This window comes from Sus scrofa, chromosome 6 (genome assembly GCF_054392235.1).
Source record: "Sus scrofa isolate SSC_HxYL_T2T_F1_AM1 chromosome 6, Sscrofa_HxYL_maternal_Yorkshire_Landrace_v2.0, whole genome shotgun sequence".
NCBI classification, from domain to species: Eukaryota; Metazoa; Chordata; class Mammalia; order Artiodactyla; family Suidae; genus Sus; species Sus scrofa.
Genome location: NC_139388.1, coordinates 107,624,783 through 107,648,568, shown reverse-complemented (window position 1 = coordinate 107,648,568; position 23,786 = coordinate 107,624,783). Strand labels below are relative to the sequence as shown.

At 40.3% G+C, this 23,786-nt stretch overlaps 1 protein-coding gene across 37 annotated transcripts in view; it reads right to left on the bottom strand.

The window, feature by feature from the left end:
- The window catches only part of DLGAP1 (DLG associated protein 1), a 1,399,633-nt gene that overhangs the window by 38,063 nt on the left and 1,337,784 nt on the right, over positions 1–23,786 (bottom strand). For 26 of the 37 annotated variants that reach the window (XM_084964262.1, XM_084964267.1, XM_084964271.1 and 23 more), the window contains 2 exons: positions 19,233–19,591; positions 9,677–9,768 (listed from right to left, as the gene is read on the bottom strand). In XM_084964262.1, the coding sequence (XP_084820388.1) occupies positions 9,677–9,768; positions 19,233–19,591 (451 nt within the window). Of the gene's footprint in view, positions 1–3,865; positions 4,948–6,255; positions 7,001–8,737; positions 9,769–19,232; positions 19,592–23,786 lie in introns of those variants that run through there. The other 11 variants (XM_084964276.1, XM_021097725.2, XM_021097726.2 and 8 more) reach the window with 5 other exon arrangements.

Here is a 23,786-nt window from a genome sequence, read left to right as displayed (position 1 = left end):
ATACCACGAGGCAGTTCTGGAGAATGGACGTGGCACACCTGCTACCAGTGGCATTCTCAAGATGTGATCGCTGTGCTGCCTGCAAATCTACCGGGAAGATTTGTAATCCTCCCTTTGGATTCCTTTTCCTGAAGTAGATAGGTTATCCAGTGCATTGCATTTTTTACTAATGAGTTATTAGCTTTTTCTTTTGTCTTGATGGGGAACCCTGCAGAGCACCCTGAATTTACAAGTCTTATCTCTTCATAGACAGTCAACCAGATGGATTTTGTTATATTAGATTTGGTTTCAAAAGGTGATAATGAGTCTCTGGGCCTCTTACAAGTCTTCCTCTTTTTTGCACTCTTTCTTTCTCTGGCTCTATTTTCTTTCTCTACTTTTTGTTAGGTTAGTGTAATTTAGTGTCTGTTTATTTAGGGAAGGAAGAGATAGATTGTAGCAGCCTTTCAATGTGAAAACAATCGTCTCCTCTCTATCACTAGATAATTGAAGAAAAAAAAAAAATCCCCCAGTTGTCCTTAGGAAATCTCATCTGCCCAATTTTGTGTTGTAAGATCCTATCTGTATGAATTACTACCAGCAAAATTATAAAATGAATTATAGTTAGAGACAGAAGAAACACAGAATCCCTGCCTGTTGACAGTGGATTTCTTTTAGAAAGGTTGAAAACAATCATTAACATCAATTTTAAATGCTGATTTACTTTTCAGCAGTTAACTACCTTTGAGGACAGGTATGTTTTGGAAGGTTAAGCACCAAAATTGGGGCTGCCAGCCCCTTGGGGGGATGAATTTAACATAAGTCACTCAGCTTATTGAGGAACTGAGCATCCTACAAACTTCAATAATTTATTAAATATTCAACTTTTTAATAACATGATAAAAGTAGCTCATTTGAAGTTTGGGGTTGCTATTAGGTATGTCCAAATCATGTAACATTTAACATTCCTGTAGATGGACAAGTGTCAGGGTGTGAACTGGATAACACAGAATTATTGACTGCAGGGGAAAGGTTGGAAATAAATTTTAAAAACTGAAGATGATTTTCTCTTATTTTTAAAGAAAAGGCGGTATCATTGCTTTCTTTAGACTTCGAGTTTCAGAGAGATTCTATTTAAGTACCTAAGAGAATAGGAAACACATATAATGTTCCCTATGTGTCAAGTATTTTTCTAAAAGTTTTATATATATTGAACAACACACCTCAAGACAATACTGACATTTACACTATTATGTTCCCTTCTCTCTCTCTCTCTTTCTAAATTGATACACTTTAGGGAAGTGTTACATTCACAGCAAAATGGAACAGAAAATACTTCTTGTGTACTTCTCCTGTCCACCATCAGGATCTTCCACCAGAGTGATACATTTGTTCCTACTGATGAATCTACACTGACACATCATTACCATCTAAAGTTCACAGGGCACATTAAAATTCACTCTTGGTGAGGTACATCCTATAGGTTTAGATAGATGTATGATGACACGGATTCACCACTATGGTATCATACAGAAGAGTCTTAATGCCCTAAAACTCATCTGTGTTCTGCTTATTTACCCTCCTTCCCCCTAAACACTTTTTTACTGTCTCTATAGTTTTGCCTTTTCCAGGATGTTGTATAGTTGGAATCATACAGTATGTAGCCTTTATAGATTGGCTGCTTTTCCTTGGTAACATGCATTTAAGTTTCCTCCACGTCTTTCTGTGGCTTGATAGCTTATTTCTTTTTTAACACTGAATAAAATTCTGTAATTTGGATGTAAGAGTTTATTTATCCATTCGCCTCCTGAAGGACATCTTGGTTGCTTCCAAGTTTGTGGATTAGGAACAAACATCTGTGTGCATGTTTTTGTGTGGTCTTAATTTTTTAACTCCTTTGGGTCAGCACCAAGAAGCACAACTGCTAGATCTTATGACAGGAGAGTGGTTTTGTAAGAAACTGCCAAACTCTCTTTGAAAGCAGCTGCACTACTTTGCATTCCCATCAGAGATAAACAAGAGTTAATGTTGCTGCGCATCCCCATCAGCATTTGGGATTGTCAATGTTTCTGATTTTTGCCTTTTTTCTATATGAGTAGTGGTATCTCATTGTTTTAATTTGCAGTTTCCAAATGACATACGATGTTGAGCATCTTTTTGTATATTTTCTTATGACGTTTGTACATCTTCTTTGGTGAGGTACCTGTTAAAGTCTTTTATTCATTTTTATCTCTCTCTCTTTTTATTTTTTTGGCCCACACCTGCGGCATATGGAGGTTCCCAGGCTAGAGGTCTAATTGGAGCTGTAGCCTCCAGCCTACGCCAGGACCACAGCAACGTGAGATCCAAGCCGCGTCTGCAACCTACACCACAGCTCACAGCAACGCCAGATCCTTAACCCACTGAGCAAGGACAGGGATTGAACCTGCATCCTCATGGATGCCAGTCAGGTTTGTTAACCGCTGAGCCACGATGGGAACTCCCTTTATTCATTTTTTTAATCAGGTTGTGCATTTTGTTGTTGTTGAGTTTTAAGAGTTCTGTGTATATTTTGGACAACTGTTCTTTATCAGATATGTCTTTTGCAAATATTTTCTTCTAGTATGTGACTTGTCTTCTCAGTCTTGTGACATTGTCTTTCACAGAAGTTTTAAATTTTAATGAAGTCTATCTTATCAATGATTTTCTTCATAGGTCATGGCTTGGGTATTATATCCAAAAAGCCATCCTCATACCCAAGGTTATCTAGATTTTTCTCATTTGTTACCTTCTAGGAGTTTTTTTTTTTTTTTTTTTAATTTATTTTTTTCCCACTGTACAGCAAGGGGATCAAGTTATCCTTACATGTATACATTTTTTTTTTCCCCACACCCTTTGTTCTGTTGCAGTATGGGCATCTAGACATAGTTCTCAATGCTACTCAGCAGGATCTCCTTGTAAATCTATTCTAAGTTGTGTCTGATAACCCCAAGCTCCTGATCCCTCCCACTCCCTCCCTCTCCCATCAGGCAGCCACAAGTCTATTTTCCAAGTCCATGATTTTCTTTTCTGTGGAGATGTTCATTTGTGCTGTATATTAGATTCCAGTTATAAGTGATATCATATGGTATTTGTCTTTGTCTTTCTGACTCATTTCACTCAGTATGAGATTCTCTAGTTCCATCCATGTTGCTGCAAATGGCGTTATGTCATTCTTCTTTATGGCTGAGTAGTATTCCATTGTGTATATATACCACATCTTCCGAATCCAATCATCTGTTGATGGACATTTGGGTTGTTTCCATGTCCTGGCTATTGTGAATAGTGTTGCAATGAACATGCGGGTGCATGTGTCTCTTTTAAGTAGAGTTTTGTCCGGATATATGCCCAAGAGTGCCTTCTAGGAGTTTTATAGTTCTCTGTTTTACATTTAGGGCTGTGATCAATTTTGAGTTAACTTTCGTGAAAGGTATAAGTTCTGTGTAGATGATTTTTTTTTTTTTTTTTTTGCATGAGGATGTCCAGTTGTTCTAGCACCATTTGCTGAAAAGATTATTTTTTCTCCATTGCATTGATTTGGTTTCTTTAATAGATATAGGCCTATTTAGATTGTCTATTTCTTCCTGTGTGGGATTTGGCAGATTGCATATTTTAAGGAATTGGTCCATTTTATCTCAGTTATCATTTGTGGGCACAGAGTTGTTCATAATATTCCTTTATTATCCTTATAATGTCCATGGGGTTTGTGTGATGTCCCCCTTAATTTCTGATGTTAGTAATTTGTGTCTGCTTTCTTTTTTTCCCCTCAGCATGACTATAGGCTTGTCAGTTTTATTGAACTTTTTAAAGATTCAGCTTTTGGTTTTGTGGATTTTCTATACTGATTTTCTGTATTCAATTTCATTCATTTTTGCTTTAATTTTTATTCTTTTCTTTTGCTTAATTTGGACTTAGTTGCTCTTCTTTTTCTAGTTTGGTGGGAAAACTATGCTTAGGGAAAACTATGCATAGGTGGTTGACTTTATTTACTTATTTATTTTGTCTTTTTGCTATTTCTTTGGGCCACTCTCGCGGCATATGGAGGTTCCCAGGCTAGGGGTTGAATCGGAGCTGTAGCCACTGGCCTACGCTAGAGCCACAGCAACGCGGGATCTGAGCCGCATTTGCAACCTACACCACAGCTCATGGCAACGCCGGATCCTTAACCCACTGAGCAAGGACAGGGATGGAACCCGCAACCTCATGGTTCCTAGTCGGATTCGTTAACCACTGCGCCACGACGGAAACTCCGGTGGTTGACTTTAGATTTTTCTTCATATCTAATATGTGCATTCAGTGCTATAAATTTCCCTCTAAGTGCTATTTTTGCTGCATCCTATAAGCTTTGATAAGTGGTATTTTTATTTTCATTCAGTTAAAAATATTTAAAATTTTCTATTGAGCCATATATCACTTGGAAATATGTTGTTTAATCTCCAGATATTTTGGGAATTTCCAGCATCTTTCTGTTATTATTTTCTAGGTGAAGTCCATCTAGCTGAATTCCATCTGTTAACCCCAAGCTCCTGATCCCTCCCACTCCTCCCCCCCATCCTCCCACAGCCACAAGTCTATTCTTTAACATTTATCAAGGTATGTTTTCTTGCCCAGAATGTGGTCCATCTTGGTGAATGTTCCATGTGAATTTAATTTTATCAGTTTTTTCCTCATGTGTTTTGATGCTCTTTTTAGGCATATAAAAATTAAAGACAGTTATGTCTTTTTGGAGAACTGACCCCACTATCATTATCTAATATCCTTCTTTATCTCTGATAATTTTCCTTACTCCAAAGTCTGCTCTCTGAAATTAATATAGCTACTCCTGCTTTCTTCTGATTAATGTTAATATGGTATGTCTTTCTCTATCCCCTTACTTTTAATCTGCATATGTCTTTTTTTTTTTTTTTTTTTTTTGTCTTTTGTCTTTTGTTGTTGTTGTTGTTGCTATTTCTTGGGCCGCTCCCGCGGCATATGGAGGTTCCCAGGCTAGGGGTCGAATCGGAGCTGTAGCCACCGGCCTACGCCAGAACCACAGCAACGCAGGATCCGAGCCGCGTCTGCGACCTACACCACAGCTCACGGCAACGCCGGATCGTTAACCCACTGAGCGAGGCCAGGGATCGAACCCGCAACCTCATGGTTCCTAGTCGGATTCGTTAACCACTGCGCCGCGACGGGAACTCCTGCATATGTCTTAATGTTTAATGTGGGTTTCTTATAGAGAACATAAAGTTAGGTATTATGTTTTATTTACCCTGACAACTTCTGTCTTCTTATTGGTGTATTTAGATCATTGGTATTTAAGGTGATTATTGATATAGTTGGATTAATGTCTAGCATATATGTTACTGTTTTCTATTTGTTGCCCTAGTTCTTTGTTCTTATTTTTGTCTTTGACACATTCCCTTTTTTCCTTAGTGTATAAGTTTTTAGTGTATAAGTTATACTTAAAAAAATTTTTTTTAGTGGTTGCCCTAGAGATTGCACTCTATATTTTACAAATAATCCATGTTCATTTTCAAATAATACTATACCACTTCAGGAGTAGTGCAAGTACCTTATAATAATTCAATAACACTAATTCTTACCTCTCATCCCTTGTATTATTGCTGTTACTCAACTCACTTATACTCAAGTGTATAATAAATTCATATATATTGTTCCTGTAATTATTTTGAACAAACTGTTACCTATTAGATCCATTCAGAATAAGATAAATAAAAGTTTTTATTTTACCTTCACTTCTTCCTTCCCTGATGCTCTTCCTTTCCTCATGTAGATCTGAGTTTCTGACCTGCATCATTTTCCTTCTCTCTGAAGAATTTCTTTTAACATTTCTCACAAGTTGGAGCTACTGCCTACAAATTCCCTCGCTTTTTGTTTGCCTGAGAAGGATAATTTATCTTTCCTTTACCTTTGAAGGATAATTTCACAGTGTATAGGAATCTAGGTTGGTGGCTTTTTTCTCTCAGATATTAACTGTTTCACTCTCTTGTCTTTTTCCTTGCATGCTTTCTGAGGAAAAGCCACATGTCATCCTTGTTTTTGCCCCTCAATAGGAAAGGTGTCCTTTCCTTCTGAATTCTTTCAGGAGTTCTTTCCTTGGGTTTCTTTGAAAATGCCCAGGTGTACTGTATTGGGCCTTTGTCTTGCTTGGCCTTCAGTGACTTCCCTGGATCTGTGGTTTGGTGTCTGACATTAATCTGGGACAATTCTCCATCACTGTTGCTTCAAATGTTGCTGATTTTCCTCTTTCTCTTTTTGTTCTCGTGTTCTCATTATGCACATCTTCACCTTCTATAACTGTCCCACAGATTCTGGACATTCTGTTCTGATTTTTTCAGGTTTGCTTTCTTCCTCTTTGCTTTTGGAAGTTTCTATTGTTATATCCTCAAGCTAGGAGATCCTTGCCTCAGCCATGGCTAGTCTCCTAATGAGCCCATCAAAAAAATTCTTCATTTCTGGTACAGCATTTTTGATTCCTATATTTGTTATTTTTTTCTCTCTTTTTATTTTAATTTTTGGCTGTGCCAGTGGCATGTGGAAGTTCCTGGGCTAGGGATTGAATCTGCACCCCAGCAGTAACCAGAGCCAGAGCAGTAACCAGAGCCACAGCAGATCTTAATCTGCTGATCCACCAGGGAACTCCTGTTATTTTCTCTTAGAATTTCCATTTTCCTACTTATATTACCCATCTATTTTTGAATGCTATCCACTTTTTTCCATTAAAGCCCTTAGCACTTTAATCATCATTTAAAAAAATTCATGTCTGATACTTCTAACATTCTTTTTTGTTGTTGTTGTTGTTGTTGTTGTTGTCATATGCCTTTTTGGGGCTGCACCTGCCACACAAGGAGGTTCCCAGGCTAGGGGTCAAATCGGAGCTATAGCTGCCAATCTCCGCCACAGTCACTGCAGTGTGGGATCCGAGCTGCATCTGTGACCTACACAGCAACACTGGATACTTAACCCACTGAGTGAGGCCAGGGATCAAACCCGCATCCTCATGGATACTAGTTGGGTTCTTAACCTGTTGAGCCACAAGGGGAAGGGTTGGTTTGAAAATAGCAATTATTAAAGCCTGAAGCAAGTACAATGAACATTTCAGATTAAAATGGGGAAAAAAAAATCACTTCTACATCTGCTAGTTTTACAGATTAGATTTCAGTTCTTGTCCATCTTTGTGAGTATCACAGGTGGGAATTAGTGCTCTTTTGCACTTAACATTGTACCATGGGAATTTCTCCCTTCGTTTTCACAAATCGCATTTAATAGCTGTATAATATTCTTCCTTGGGGACATGCTGTCGCTTACAAAAGCATTCTCTTATTGCTTGATGTTTGATAGTAAACATTTTTCTTTTACAACGACAGATGATGTTCCACAATTGTTTTCCCTTCGCTGAGTGACTTCATTTGGGAGAGCCCTATGAATGGAATTACTGGGTCAGTGGCTCTGGGTAGATGATAACTGAGGTTAATTTTTGGTCATATTAGCTTCCAGAAGGGTTGTACCAACTTTCTGGGCTTCCAGCATTGTATAATCATATCAAACATAATAATATCAAAATATTACATATATACATATTTTGAAAACCTTTTTGATGCAAGTGCAGTATCAATATCAAGAGGCTATAAAATAGGACCCCTTCCATGAACTGATGCAAAACTTATTCTCTGATTTTTAAGTTTATGTTACATGGGGCCTTGCATATAGGAGACATTCCATAGATATTTATTGAATGGCTGGATGGATGACACCCAACTGCTTTCACACAGAAAGTGGCAAAGTTGAGATGATATCCTGATTTATAGCATAGAGTTCTTTCTCCTACTTTAACTACAGCTTTAATTCATTCAGCCAGCATTTACTACCTGTATGTGAAAAGTACATGAAAAGCACAGTCCGAAAGCTGGGAGTACCCCTATCAATGAAACATAGTTCTATCCACCCTGGTCCTCACAGTTTGATTGGGAAACTTACACACCTCGCTGGACCAAATCCTCATTTATCAAATGAGTGCACTGACCTCGGAAGTCCTTTCCAGCCTCTGGATTCTGTGATCTCAAACTCTCAAACTCTAAACTCCCCACTTCTAGATACTAAGACTCGAAAGTAAGGTTATGTTAAAGAGTCATCCAAAGAAACTGGTGATTCCAGACAACGACAGGGAATCTTCTCTTCCTCCTACTCCTCATGCTTCATTCATTCATCATTCATTAAGCACAGAGTAAACATGAGACATTATTAAGTTCTAGAAATAAAAATAGGAGTGAGTCCTTTTCTCTTTAAAAGTCTTGAGTCTACAAAGACATGGAGAACAGACTTGTGGTTGCCAAGAGGAAGGGGGGAGGGAGTGGGATAGATGGGGAGTTTGGGGTTAGTAGGGGCAAACTCTACATTTAGAAAGGATAAGCAATGAGGTCCTGCTGCACAGCACAGGGAACTACATACAGTCTCTTGGGCTAGACCATGATGGAAGATAATATAAGAAAAAAAAATGTACATGCATATGTAGGTCACTTTGCTGTACAGCTGAAATTGGCACAACACTGTAAATAAACTATAATAAGAAATAAATTAAAAATTAAAAAAGGAGTTCCCGTCGTGGCACAGTGGTTAACAAATCCGACTAGGAACCATGAGGTTGCGGGTTCGATCCCTGCCCTTGCTCAGTGGGTTAATGATCCGGTGTTGCCGTGAGCTGCGGTGTAGGTCGCAGATGCGGCTTGGATCCCGCGTTGCTGTGACTCTAGTGTAGGCTGGAGGCTCAGCTCCGATTTGACCCCTAGCCTGGGAACCTCCATATGCCACGAGAGTGGCCCAAGAAATAGCAAAAAAACAAAACAACAAAACAACAACAACAAAATAAAAAAAAAATCTTTAGCCTAAAAATAGAAGGTTTTTTTTAAAGAGGAATAGTTTGGCAATACAACAGTGTTTGTGTGTGTGTGAATGTGACTTATTGTACTGTCAGGGAGGGGAAATTTCCCCCTTTACTCCTCTCCACTTCTTGTAGCCGGACTAAAAACAAAATTGACACAAACCAGATTAAGGGGAGAAAAAGAAACAATTTTAATTTGTGTGGGCAGAGGCCTCCTGGAAATGGGACCTAAAAAGTGGCGGAAGCAGGTAGCTTTTCTACTTTTTAACCAAGAAGCTATAAATTTGAGAGGAATTGACAGGACAAAGAACCGTAGGTTTGGGTGTTACAATTAGTAAGGAATTTAAGCAGGGTTTGGCCTTGGGGAGTAAACTAGTAAAGAAGTAACAAGTATACAGACTTTCTCAGCCCTGCATTCCCCAGTACAAGGAGGGCACCTTTCATATGGGAGATTTATTTCCTATTTTCAGGGGGACAGAGAGGAGGGTAAAAGTGTCCCTTTTGCATTGACTATTTCTTAAGTAATTTTAAATCAAAATAATCAACATGACATTGAGGCATGTCTGGGGCTCCTCCGATACTACTCTACTATTCTAGCTGAAATTTAAATGGTGTGGTCTTCAGTATTAAACTAGAGGAAGGAGTCAGCTAATATTGATGCAAGCTTACCCTTGAAATGCTCGCAAACGCTTAATGAGAAATATCATTGAATGTTGAAGGTTTATCATGGGGAAAAAGACTTGTAGCTTACTTGCCAACCTCAAGACGCACGAGTAGGAATGCATGTGGACTCACCACTTCTCTTCTTCTACTTGTACTCCTACGGACTGGAACTTACTGGGTGCTTTATTTTCCCCTATTTTGTCAGGTTCTTCAGCATCATCCACCTGAAGAAATAATCAAAAGTGGAAGTGCTCTATTTTAGTCATCTGGCTTGAAAAAGTCACATTTTATTAGAAACATCGGTAGTATGACTGCAATGTTTTGTGACCTGTCCCCCTTTCGTTCAATATTTGTGTTTTTGATGAACGCCGTTACACTATTAGCATGCACTTTGACTCTGCTGTTCTAAGGAAAATGCAATTTTGTTCACTCCCAGGATCCCTAATGTCTATGATTCCTCCATAGCTTTGTGAGAATGTACTTACCTGTGAGCACTATATGAGAAGGGAGGACCCCGTGGGATGCTGTTTTTGCAAGTTTTGAATTTGCAGATAACAAGACACAAAAGAAGGAAGAAACTTCATTTCTTGTTATTAGGATCGTTGACATTGGGAAATTTAGGTATTAACCTTATTAAGATAAACTGTACAGTGTCTTCATTTTTTTGCCTCTTAAATTAAGGAATTGGCTTTGGATATGACTCCATAGTTTCTAAATAGCTATGTATATACTGTAGTTCATACAGAAACTGTGTCTCTATATAAGATAACTCATGTGACAAATCCCCCAAGAATCACTGTCAATCCTTTGATGCCTATTTGACCTTTTTTTTTTTTTTTTTTGAGAAAGGGGAATCTTCAATGATTTTTAATAAATGTATACAGTTGCAACCACTACCACAATCCAGTTTTAGAGCGTTTTACTTGACCATCTTTTAATGCATGTAGATTATGTATAAGAATGATTATTAATGCTACATATACACAGATGAGATTATATATTTCTTCTGTGGGCAATTTGCTGTATTCATTAACACTGCTATCTTTTGGGCATTTTATCACATTAGTAGATACAGCTCCAACTCAGTCCTTTTGTTGGCTGCATAAACACTGCTTTCAAGGGCTATGCAAGCAACGCGGGCATCACAGTAATTTTCTCTCTGTTGCTATTACGTTTAGTATTGTAATGAATATTTCATATGTATCTTTAGAACAATTTTGCAAGTGTCGTTTGGGAAAAATTCTTGGAAGTAGAAAGATTAGATGGAAGTACTGAGCTTGTTCATCTGTAAAGGATATTGATAAATTGCTCTTCAAAGCATTTCTCAGAGCATGGGAATATCCATTTTTCAAATCCTCACCAACATTAAATATTGGCAAACTTTAAAATTTGTGCTAATATCACAGGTTAAAAATATCTATTAGCCTCAGGAGTTCCCGTCGTGGTGCAGTGGAAACAAATCCGACAGTATCCATGAGGATGCAGGTTTGATCCCTGGCCCCGCTCAGTGGGTCAGCGATCTGGCGTTACCGTGAGCTATGGTGTGGGTCACAGATGTGGCTCGGATCCCGAGTTGCTGTGGCCGTGGTGTAGGCCGGCCGCTGTACCTTTGATTGGAGCCCTAGCCTGGAAATGTCCATATGCCACAGGTGCAGCCTTAAAAGAAAAAAAAAAAAATCTATCAGCCTCTTGTATTTTAGTCTGTAACTTGCCTATTTATATCCTTTGCTAGTTTTTTCTGTTTTCCCTATTGAGTTGTTTATTTTCTTACTTATGGCATCTCTTACCCTTACACCCTTTCCCGGTTATATATACTGTAAATATTTTCTCCCAGTTTATCATTTGTCTTTTAAATTTTGTCCTTCATAGTAGAGAATCTTAAATTACTTTGTAGGCAATCTAGATTTTATGGTTTGGAAAAGCCTTCTTTCCCCTGAGCATAGTTTTTAAAGTTCTATTGTATTTGCTTTTATGCTTTCTTTTTTTTTTTTTCTATTTAGTTCTTAAATAACATATCCTGAAATATTTGTGTAGAAGATATAGAAATCTATAACATTTTCTGTAAAATCATCTACCTGTAACATTTTGGGGAAGGTATATATTTTTTTGCAATTTGTTCTATGGTTATTAGCTTTCTTCTCCCTGATTTTATATTTCCTCTTGCATTAATATTGGTAATTTACATGTTTGTTTACTTTACCTTGGCTCTAAAATTTTCCTGCATAAAATTATCATAAGAATCTTTTAGGTGTTTTAAGAAGTTTTTCTCACTCCAAATATTTGATTTGTATTTTCCTTCTCAATAAATAGACTTATCTACTTATTAGGTCTTTTAAAGAACCAACTTTGTTTTAATTTATTTTAGTCTATTTCTACTGCTCTGTTTTTTTCCCTAATGAATTTATCTCCACTTTCATTATTAGTAATTTCTTCGTTTTAAAATGTTCTTTTTCTAGTTGAGTGAACTGACTATTGTGTTTATACCTCAATATTTCTTGCTTAATTATGAAAGAGCATAGGCTTATGAATTCTTCTGAGATCACAGCTATGGCCCCAGCCCATGGAGATGATTTCTAGCGATGTCATTGTCATTCATTTCCAAATAATGTCTGTTTCCTTTTTTTTTTTTTGGCTGTTGTCATTTTAGGTTGCTTGTGGCATATGGAGATTCCCAGGCTAGGGGTCTAATCAGAGCTACAGCTGCCTGCCTAGGCCACAGCCATGGGAATGACAGATCTGAGCCCCGTCTTGACCTATACCACAGCTCACGGCAACTCCAGATCCTTAACCCACTAAGCAAGGGCAGGGATTGGACCTGCAACCTCATGGTTCCTAATAGGATTTGTTTCTGCTGAGCCATGATGGGAACTCCTCCATTTCCTCTTTACTCCAAATGCCATTTAGAAGATCTAATATTTTTAAATGGTTAGATTTTGTTACCTGCTTAGTGTTGATTTCTAGTTTTAATGCATGATGATTGCAAACATGACAATAATATTCCTTCTTTTTGGAATCCTCTAAAATTATCTCTTTGGGATCATTAATTTTGTCATAATTTCTTCTAAAAAAATCTCTTCCCAAATATGCAGTCATTCTGATTACAAGGACATCAAAGAAAAGTTTATGAAGTCGAATACTGCTAAAGAAAAAGTGATTTATGGGAGTTCCCATGGTGGCTCAGTGGAAACAAACCCGACTAGGATCCATGAGAATGCAGGTTTAATCCCTGCTGTTTCTCAGTGCGTTAAGGATCCAGCATTGCTGGAGCTGTGGTGAAGGCTGCAAACACAGCTCAGATCCTGCATTGCTATGGCTGTGGCATAGGCCAACAGCTACAGCTCCGATTCACCTCCTAGCCTGGGAACCTCCCTATGCCAAGAGTACAGCCCAAAAAGACCAAAAATAAATAAATAAATAAATAAATAAATAAAGTTATTTTTTACACCAGTTAAAGAATGGAAAGGCAGGCTTTGTTCAAGGGGACTATTGTGATAGGTATGGGCACAACCACAGCAGGGTTTTTCTGTAGAAGAGAGAGATGGGTTCGATTCCATATTTAACAAGGAAAAGTGGGAATTTATTTCCAAGGAGCAAGGTGTGTGTCAGGGGGTAAAAAGTACTCAGAGCAAACATTAAGGATTCAGGATTCAGGGGAGGATTCTGGCTAAACTCACCTAACATTTAGGTTAGGTCTGGGGACAGGCCAGGGTGACCTGACATCACCAGGAAGATGGAGAGAGATGAAGAGCCCATCAGATACAGAGGGTGATCAGGGCTCAGGATTCTGGGAAACTTATTTACCAGGATCCTCGCTAAAATGGGGCGATGCAAAGATGGACATATAAGCACAAAAGTCAAGGCCTGGTTAGGAAGAGAATTCAGGAGGACAGTAACTTGATTCAGGAGAGACTCTGTCTATACAATCGATTGATTTTCACAGTCCTTCTTTATGAGTGAGTTGATTATGAATCAGAGATAATGTGACCTTTTTATTTCTCAAAGCCCTCTTTCAAATCATAGTAACAATTCATTTGGATTGTACTGTTCTAAAAGAATTTACTCGGAGTTCCCGTCATGGCTCAGTGGTTAACGAATCCGACTAGGAACCATGGGGTTGCGGGTTCGATCCCTGGCCTTGCTCAGTAGGTTAAGGATCCAGCATTGACGTGAGCTGTGGTGTAGGTTGCAGACACGGCTCGGATCCTGCATTGCTGTGCCTCTGGCGTAGGTGTGGCAGCTACAGCTCTGATTAGACCCCTAGCCTGGGAACCTCCATATGCCGCAGGTGCGGCCCTAGAAAAGACCAAAAAAAAAAAAAAAAAAAAAAAAAAGAGTTTATTCAACTTGGCTGAGGCAAGTTTTGCCATTTGCAGCTGGACTTATCTCTTCAGACAGGGCATGAAATAGATGTCTATATGGTACTGGACCGGTATTAAAGGAAACAAGTGAATCTTAGGAGTACAGTCTCATACAACTTTATTTTTGATTCAAAGAATGAGAAAGAATAGCATTTCACATCATGTGAAAGATTAAGCTTAAAAAGCTCTTTTAGGTTGTTTTGCAACTTGAGTTAAATGAAATAGACCGACGTCACAAGCTAACATCTGGAGGTGGAGGAGTTATAGTCTAAAGCTAGTATGTGAAACTCATTTGTAGCTGAAATTACTCTTGAAAGACTAAGCGATGATGTAACCAGCTGCAGTCATGGGCCACCTCTGGGGAGAACAGGAGTTAGAGGTAGAAAGAAGGGGGAATTCATATTTTGTTCTGTATACTTTTATATCATCTGACCTTGACAAAAATACTGTACTATGTATTATTTATTTTGTCATTTTAAGAAAAAACAAACAAAAATTACCATTAATGTTACCCTTGACTTTTTAGAAGACGCACAGCTTTGCTCTAAATCCAAAGCCACAAGATCGAAATCCAATTCTCCCACCTGCCCAGGACTAGAATACCAGAAAAAAACATCAAAGTAGTTGACTTGCATTTTGGAGCCATCTTCTATAGAAATACATATTTTTAAAGTATTTTATTTAGCATCAGGCTTAGGGCCGTGAGGTGCCCCCCCTAACAGAACACGGAAACCAAGACTACGTATTCACCACACTCACCCTGGGCTTTTGGACACACTCCTGCTCCCTCACAAAAATAGCACATTTATTCACCCACCGGACAAAGTGCCTTGTTCTGGTGAATTTCTTTTTGTCTAGAAGGTCCAAGCCCATCTTCTCTACCCAGCTGCTCTGTGGCACAGGGGCCCGGACACTGAGGACTCCATATCCCAGCTTCCCTTGCTGGCCAGCTTTCAGTTAGGTTCTAACAAAGGAAGGTTGGAGGAGAGGAGGGGCTTCCTTTCTGTTCCCACCCTGTGCTGGCAGCTGTGGCTCCAGGCTCCATCCCAACAGCCTGTGCGCCAGCTGCTCCCTTGAAAGTCTAGGCATCAGGTGGCCACGTTCTTCTTGTGGTCTGGAGCTGGTTATCTGGGCCTCCCCTCTGAGTCCCTACATTCTGGTTACCCTTGCTTTAGACTTCTGCTCCCTTCGTCCAAGGAGTGGTGACTGCTTACTGCACTCCCTGCATCACCCTCTCAGCCTTCCCATTCCTGTAGAACCAATTTTGTGTATTAAACCACCTCTGGGTGAATGGGATTCTAACTGATTCCATATGGCTATGCTCATGTAAATTAAAAATCCTTAGGATCTCAGCCAGAGTAGGATGCTGCAGCCTTACACTGTGGGGTACTCACAAAATTACCCAATGAAACTTTTTTCAAAAGACGCATTATAGATATTTCCTTTAAGAACCATGATGCTCAATGCACTGAGAAAGGAAGAAAGGAAGCAGGGGTCCGAGGATGAGAATGGAGGATGTACCCCATTTGAGGCTTGACCCACCTATCCAGACTTATTTGCATCAAAATGTTGTCTTTTTTTTTTTTCTTTCTCTGCCTTGTCCAGGGCACGCAGAAGTTCCCAGGCCAGGGATCAAACCCATGCCACAGCAGTGACAACTGCTGAGTCCTTAACTCCTAGGCCACCGGGAAACTCCCAATGTGTTGTCTTCTTAAGCTTTAGACATTGCCATGTAAATTTATTTCTGTGACTTTAATCTTCTTATTTAGATCCAAATATTGAACAATGTCCCCTCTCTTATATAGGCTAGGGTGATCTACCTAAACTTATGAAGAGGCATTCAAAAATTTTAAATATGTTGCAGGGTTAATTTTTTTTTTTTTTTAACAAGTAGCTGCACCTGCGGCATATGGAAGTTCCCAAGCCAGGGGTCGAGCCATGGCCACTGTAGAAGCAATGCCGAGTAGTTATGCTGCGAGCCACACGGGAAGTCCTGCAGGGTTAATTAAATCTCTGTCCTGGAAAAAAACTGAGAACTCTCATGGTAGATGATATAAATTTTGTGTTTTTGGTTGATCATAATTTTAAAGAAGGATAATATTAATATAATAACTAAACCTACTACTTATTGAGCCCTTAGTATGCCAGGTGCTATGTAGTGAACCTTACATACATTATCTCTGTTAGTCTTTATTATAATCTATAAAGTGCCCAATGAAATAGCAACTATTATTATTCTTATTTTCCAGAGGAGGGAACTATTAAGTAATTGACCTAAGTTCACCCAGATTGCAAAACCGATGATTATAATATTAACTATTCGATATGGATTAAATTTAAAATGTTGAGGGAGGTGTGGAAACTCTGACCCTAAAGAGGTAAAGTGTGAAAAGGAGGTTAAGGTCCTAATATCACTTATTTGGGGGACTATGATTTAAATTGGGTTACAGTGTAATGAAATTTGATGACTATTTTGTACCCTAAATTTTAATTGACATGTTATTCTCCAACAAAGAAGCAGGATAATGTGCTCACATTAGATGTCCAGGTACAGTCTGGGCTCTGTCAACATAAGTTGTGTGAACTTGTCTTTGCGCTCATTTCTGGGGTAGGGATAATGAGACCATCTATGCCATAGGGTGGCTGTAGGGGCTGAATGAAGCAACCATATAAAGTATGGTATGCTCTCATCTAATTTCTACTTTCTGTAGCTGTGAACAATGATTGGAGGGAGAGGAAGAACATTTCTTTTGCTCACTAAAATATCCAAATATTCAAGATGCAGGGTGGTCTCTGAAACAAAGACTTTCTCCCCACCATTATTTATGAATTTCAGAATAGTTCCATCATACCGGGTGAAAGTGATAATAATATAAATTGGATGTCATTTTTTTTTTTTTAAATGGCTGCAGTGGCATATGGGAGTTCCCAGGCTAGGGGTCACATCAGAGCTGCAGCTGCTGGCCTACGCCACAGCCACAGCAACGCCGGACCCTTGACCCACTGAGTGAGGCCAGAGATCGAACCTGCATCCTCATCTGTTGGGTTTGTTCTCGCTGAGCTACAATGGGAACTCCTATGACTGCTTTATTCTAAGAATTAATTTGGAAAGTAACCTATAAGACCAACCTTCAGACCAGGGAGGTGATTAAGATAGATATACAGCAGCTTGTCAATAAAATGAACAGCAAAACTGATAAAACAATTACCTTTATATTAAGTGAAAAAAGGCAAGATATAGGCTAATGTGAGGTATATGCCGGGTAAAAAAAGGGAAATAGAATAAATAAAATATCTATTGGCTTGAATACATGCAAATATCCCTTCGGGAAGTTGCAAATATTGGTTAAATTGATTTTCTCCAGAAAGGAGAACTAACTGGCTATTGAACAGCAAGTAGAGAGAGGCTGGTCACTGACCACCTTTTTATAATGTTGGAATTTTGAGCCATAGGAATATATCATCTATTAAAAAATAATGTAAAATAAAGAAAAAAAGTAAATGTTAAGGAAGTGAAAGAAAACCATCATTATTAGGTGCCAATAAAGTGCCAGTTAGGAAGATGGATTTTTTTTTTTTTTTTTTTTTGCTTTTTAGGGCCATACCTGTGTCATATGGAGGTTTCCAAGCTGGGGGTCCAATAGGAGCTACAGCTGCTGGCCTACACCACAGCCACAGCAAGGCAGGATCAGAGCCATGTCTACGACCTACACCACAGCCCATGGCAACGCTGGATCCTTAACCCACTGAGCAAGGCCAGAGATCAAACCCGTGTCCTCATGGATCCCAGTCGGGCTCATTAACCACTGAGCCACAAAGGGATCTCCTGGATTTTTTTTTAATTGTGGTAAAATATACATAATATAAAATTCTCCGTTTTAACCCTTTTTAAGTGTACAGTTCCAGTGGCATTAACGACACTCACATTGTTGTGCCACCATCACCACTATCCACCCCCGGAATTTTTTCATCATCCTGAAACCCACACAGGAAGCTGGATTTTGTAAACTCAATCCTCAAAATAATCCTTTGTGGGCTAGATGAGAAAAACAGCCTCAGGAAGATTAAATAATTTGCCTAGGACAACACAGAGGACCAACCTCTGCTCTTCCCCATTCCTCAGAATCCTCTGGGCAGTGGGAGGGAATTAGTTTCTGGGAGAGGGGTAGGGGTGGGGAAGGTGGAGGCGGGGGTGAAGACCCAGCCTCCTGCGGTGTCATCTGGTCCCAAGCACCAGCGCTACAAGTTCTTTTCAGAAACTTAACAACTCGTGCCATGGTAACCTCTAGGTTATAAAAGAGCATTTGACTCACTGCTACCAAAGAAAGTTTAATTGCCCTTTAAAAGTGGACTCTGCAGAATGGACAGTGAACATACATCATCACTGTGAAAACGTCCCCCACGCTTAGCTCTTGGATGTGCCTTAGAGTTGGTTCAGTGTGGATAGATTTATTGGACACCATGTCAGGAAGTTATTATTCAAGGGCACCTGCAGCATGGCGCAGCCCAACAAAAACAGGGGGTGGGGGCGGTGGAGAAGAATGACTCTTCTTCATGGATGGAGGGAAATTTCTAACAGGTTATATGCCAAGCTGAGCCAATATAAAAACCAAGCAAGAATCAGTTTGATCTTATCATCTGGCAGCAGAAAACAGTGAACTGAACTGAGAAACCTGCTGCATTATCCACCTTTTTAATGACAGGCGTGATTAAATAGCCCTAGTTCTGCCGATCCTGGTGCACAGTCTTTCCTTATGGTGCTGCCATGTGAGTTATTGCTTTTCACACTCTCTGTCTCTTTGGTTTCAGTGGCCATCCTGCTCCCATCTGTGAGAAGTGGTTCACATTTTTGTTCTCATATGGTTACTCAAGAGTGTCGAACACATGGTAACACAACGCAATAACCCAGGTTATTCTTGGATGCCCACTCCGTTTATGAGACTCAAAATATGCACTTTTTGAGAATCAAAATTGAAGGCACCTTCTGTCTGATTGTGTTCATGTTTGTTTATCTTCCCCTTGTCTCACCATGGTCAATTTTCGAGAACAAAAATAAAAGCTGCTAATCAAGTATCTTTCAATTTAAAAAAACGATGGAATCTTTGGGGGGACAAAGATGCTGATAATGTCTATAGACAAAATACCTTCGTAATTTTTTTCAAAATCACATTTAACAGTGTAGGAGGGTCCAGAGGCAATAAACAGAGGATCTGGTCCTACAAGAGCCACACCACCCAAAATGGCAGGATAGTGAATTTGGGGGGAGAAAAAAGGTTACGTTTCTTCATTTTAGGTTCCCTATTTCAAAGGACAGAAGGGGAGGCTGTTACCTGTATCCCGATGGACAGGCATCGATTTTTCTTAAAGTGATCCTTCTTCCTGTCCTCTGCAGTGACTGCAGCGCTGGTGGTAGCAGCATTGTTGCCCATGTGTTGACTGGCAGGGCCGTGGATCTGGGCATTTGCAGCTTCGATGGCGGCTGTCAGAGCTTTCATACTGTCCAGGCTTTCTGTGGAGTTGCTCAGTCCAGACTGGCTGATAATATCCCCTCGCTGGCCCTGTCCGTCCATGTAGGCATCTTGGGCAGACTCTGTGCTACTCTGGGCTGTGATAGAAATGAAAGGTTTCGTGGTAGTTCTGGGTGGGACTGGAGGTGGTGTCTTCTTATATGTTGTAATGCAAGATGACACTGGAAGACAGCGAAAACAAAGACACTGATTTCTGCATGGGTTTTCATTTCCGATATTGTAACCGATACCCATTGGAAATTGGGGCCCATGAAACACACCAAGACATTGAACGTGAAAACAGGTCTGTTGATAGACTAAGTGAAATCCCCGCTTTTCGAGGATATGGGGCCCCCCAAAACATGACACCCCTCCCGCAAGACTGAAGGGGAAAGAGAATGAGAAAAGACCCATCTCTGAGATGGATGTTCCTGAAATGGAGATTAATATGAATTGACAGAAAACAGACATGGCTAGCCATCTGGAGTCATCTTCCCAGGGCCACAGTGCCCCCTGAGAAATAACATAGACCATGGCTATGGCCAGGGGAGTCTCTGCCATCTCAGGAAAATATTAACCACAGCTAATGTGGAACCAAGTAACTCAGTGGAGAAGATGGTGGTAGTTGACAAAGGATATCAAAAAAAGAAAGAAGGAAAAAGGAAAGCAAAGAGGTTGCAAGCCTGTGTGTTCTAATCCTAAGAACAGGACAAAATGCCTGGGAGGGTGGGGGTGGGGGAGGCTAAGCACAGAGTCAAAACTTCCTGCAACTCACTTATATCTATACTGTTTCTCCTTCCCTCCCTTTCTTTTTCCCTTCCTTTTTCTTTCTCTTCCTCCCTTCCTTCTTCCCTTCCTTCTCTCCCTCTCTCTTTCCTTTCTTCCCTTTTCTGGATAGGTCCTCACTACATAAATTTTGTTGTTTCTGAGCAGAACTGTCCTCTGAGAGGGAGTACACCAAACACACACACACACACACACACACACACACACACACACACACGGCTCCTGTTATAAAATAAATGTACCCTTTAGTTGGGAGATCAGCCTGCGCTGGGGGATGGGGGGGCAGTAGGCACCCACCCCCTAAAGGGCTGCCCTTCAGGGCAGCTCGGTCAGCCCAAAGGCCTGGTTCTTTCTGAGGCTCAGCAGGAGAAGCCTGCAGCCTCTCTCTCCAAGCATCTGAGGATGACCCCAGGGTCTTGAAGAAGATGTACACACTGCTTTTCAGCTTTCCTCCTGTGAGGCAAAATGTAGGAAGATACAGATCAAAAAGAATGAAGTTTCCAAATAGGAACAGCCTGCCGATGAAGAACAATTCCCTAACAATTCCTTAATTCTTCCTTTCTACAGACTTTTGTTCAGTCCCCTTAAAAAATGCTTCGAACTACTGTGATTTCATCACTGCCCCAGCCCCTCTCTCAGCCTTTTCCACTCACAGCCAGAGGGATTGTTGTTAGCACCAAATTAGCTAGTCCTGACCACACAATTCCAACTAGTTACCTGCCGTTCTAGCTGCCACTCAGGCCATCTCACCTAATTACTCGCTTCAAAATTTAGGATCATTCCTGAGGCTGCTCAAAAAAAGCATCCTATTATGGACAATGAACAGAAGTACCCTATTTCACTGTCCTGCCCTATGACTTGGTGTAATTTCCTTAACCATAAAAGTTAGGGACAGAAATGTCTGGCTACTTCCCAGGGATTTTCTAAGAGTTGAAGGAAAAGAAATGCACCCTACAGGAAATGTGCATGAAAAGGAAAAGAGATGTCACATTACAGTGTCAGATGTGCTCTAAATATGGAGGGTAATGTAAATAACAGAGGTGTAGTCACCTCACAGTTGCCTGGGACTGGCAAGGCTCCCCCAGGAAAATCTTCCATATCTGCTGTGCATGAATGCATCTTTGAAACTGAACAGAGCTCAGCAGTAGCTTAGTTTTTAGCTAAGGTGCCTGCCAGGAGCAGGGTCAGCTGGGTTCAGGTTCTCCCATCAGCCACAGGGAAGCCACTGGCCCAGGGATGCAAACCAGTGCACAGCTGGTGTTTCCCCTCACTTGATTGCATTTCAGGCAATGCAACCACTGAGGAGCCTCCCTCTGCTTCCTGAGAAGTGTGAAGGGGATATTGTGCAGTCTCACTGACTCATCAGCAGACCAGAGTGGGTGGGATGGGGAGTGAGCATCTTTAACCTAGGATACTAGATTATCTTATGACTTTCCTTAGACAAGTCTCTACAATGTGAATTCACTATTTTGTCCAAAATGGGTTTTAGGACATTCGGCCCACCCATATTCCAAAGAAACTAAATGCTGCCTTCCAACATCAAATCTCTGATCTTTTGAATTATTTTCTGCTTGCTGTTAGCTGCCCCCAGTTTCCTCTCTCAGTGTGGATAATCCAAACAGGACAACATAGCCAGATATGGTACCATATCATTTGCCGTGATTTATAGTAAAAATCCTGCTACAACATGATACCTTTGATTTGGGGATGGGGGGTGTCACATTATTTGCAGAGTTAGTGACAGGGTTGGTTACACTCCCTGGGGCCAAATGCAATTTGGCGCCATCTGGTGGTTATTATCATCTCCTCTTCCATATCAATAGGGATAATTCTGAGCACCTAGATTAACTGGGACTTTCAGAGCAGCTGCAGCAAAGCTGGGCATCCACTAGGATTGGACTAGACAGGGAAAACCCTGGGGACATAGCTTCCCTGACAGGCTGGCCCTGCCCCAGTATTTCTAAGGAGGTAAGCATTTGAGATGCCCTCCCTCTGAGTTAGGGAAGCATCTGCCATGAGGTCACATCCCAGGGGCTTTACTATGAGATTTTATTGGTGTGTGGAGCTTGGACAATTCTGACAGGGTCATTGGAGCAAACTCAAAGAGGTACTACCTGTCAACCATCAAATAGGATGGAAAAGGAATTCAAATCTCTAAGACTGCCCTCAGAAGGAGACCCAACACACTTCCCACAATTCCTGTCCTTCTCACTGCCCAGTTCTTGTGCATTTGATGCTGCTCCAGAAACTCAGACAACTGAGAGCCACATTCCCCCAGCATCACTCTTCCCTAGCTTTGAAGGCTAAGCTCTAAACAATTTCTTCTCCCTTAAAAAAAAAAAAAAACAGTTTAAATTCTACTCTCATGATTCGGCACCACAAGAGATTTTGAATCTACTGAGGTCTGAACGCCAGGTGTGTGATGGAGTGGGGCCCAAGGTCGGTGAAACACAATTAAATGAATCCTCCCTGGTCAAGACAGAAACAGAGAATGAGGGGCTTAGATGCAGTAAGCAAAATACTTCATTTGTTTAAGAGGAACTCTCTCAAAAAGGTTGATTAAAAAATGCAAGTGTTCGGAGTTTCCAGAGTGGCTCAGTGGTTAACAAACTCGACTAGCATCCATGAGGATGCAGGTTCAATCCCTGGCCTTGCTCAGTGGGTTAAGGATCCAGCGATACTGTGAACTGTGGTGTAGGTCGCAGACATGGTTCAGATCTAGCATTGCTGTGGCGATGGCGTAGGCCGGCAGCTACAGCTCTGATTCAACCCCTAGCCTGGGAACCTCCATGTGCCTCGAGCGCAGCCCTAAAAAGACCAAAAAAAAAAAAAATAATAATAATAATAAGTAAAAAAAATGCAAGTCCTCCTTTTATCCAGGTGGAACTTGAGAAAGAAATGACGGTGTAATCATTATTACCGCTTTCCTTCCTCTGATAGGTTTATTGGTTCATTTCAGATAAATTGGCTTTTTTTCCTCCTTCTTGGGTCCTGGACATACCAGGTGCTACCCTGGCTCCCAGCTGGCTGAAGAGTCTTTCAGCCATTTATAAGAAGAGTCAGCAGGACCAGGTTTCCAGATTTCAATGTCATTACTTTCATTCAGAAAATACTGTAATGCATAGAGAGACCAGAGATATGTTTTTATATTTGAGTTAAGAACTTTCTTTTAAAAAGATGTTATAGAGCAAAAGAAATGAGAACAAATTCCTATCCTATTTCTGCTTGTAGCTGACTCTTCAGTATTTCTTCTGTTTGCATAGAGAGATAATGCTAGTGTTGAAAGTCTCAGGAAGGCCAATGCCAGGAATCTTTTTTTTTTTTTTTCCCTGAAGTGGTGAAGGTTTTTCTGGACAACCATTTAAACTCTTCTCACTCTGGTTATCCTACGTATGCCAGGTGGATGCAGAACAGATGAAGGATCAAACCTACTTTTTTATCCTTTTGTTAGAATGTACCTAGTGGCTGAGCTCATGGGTCACATACTCTAAAACAATGTTGAAGAATTATTTAGCAGTTCCTGGTTACTGAATTTTAGCATCGCTTTCGGATACAAGCACAAGCCTGTAAGGCACTGCAAATAAAACCACA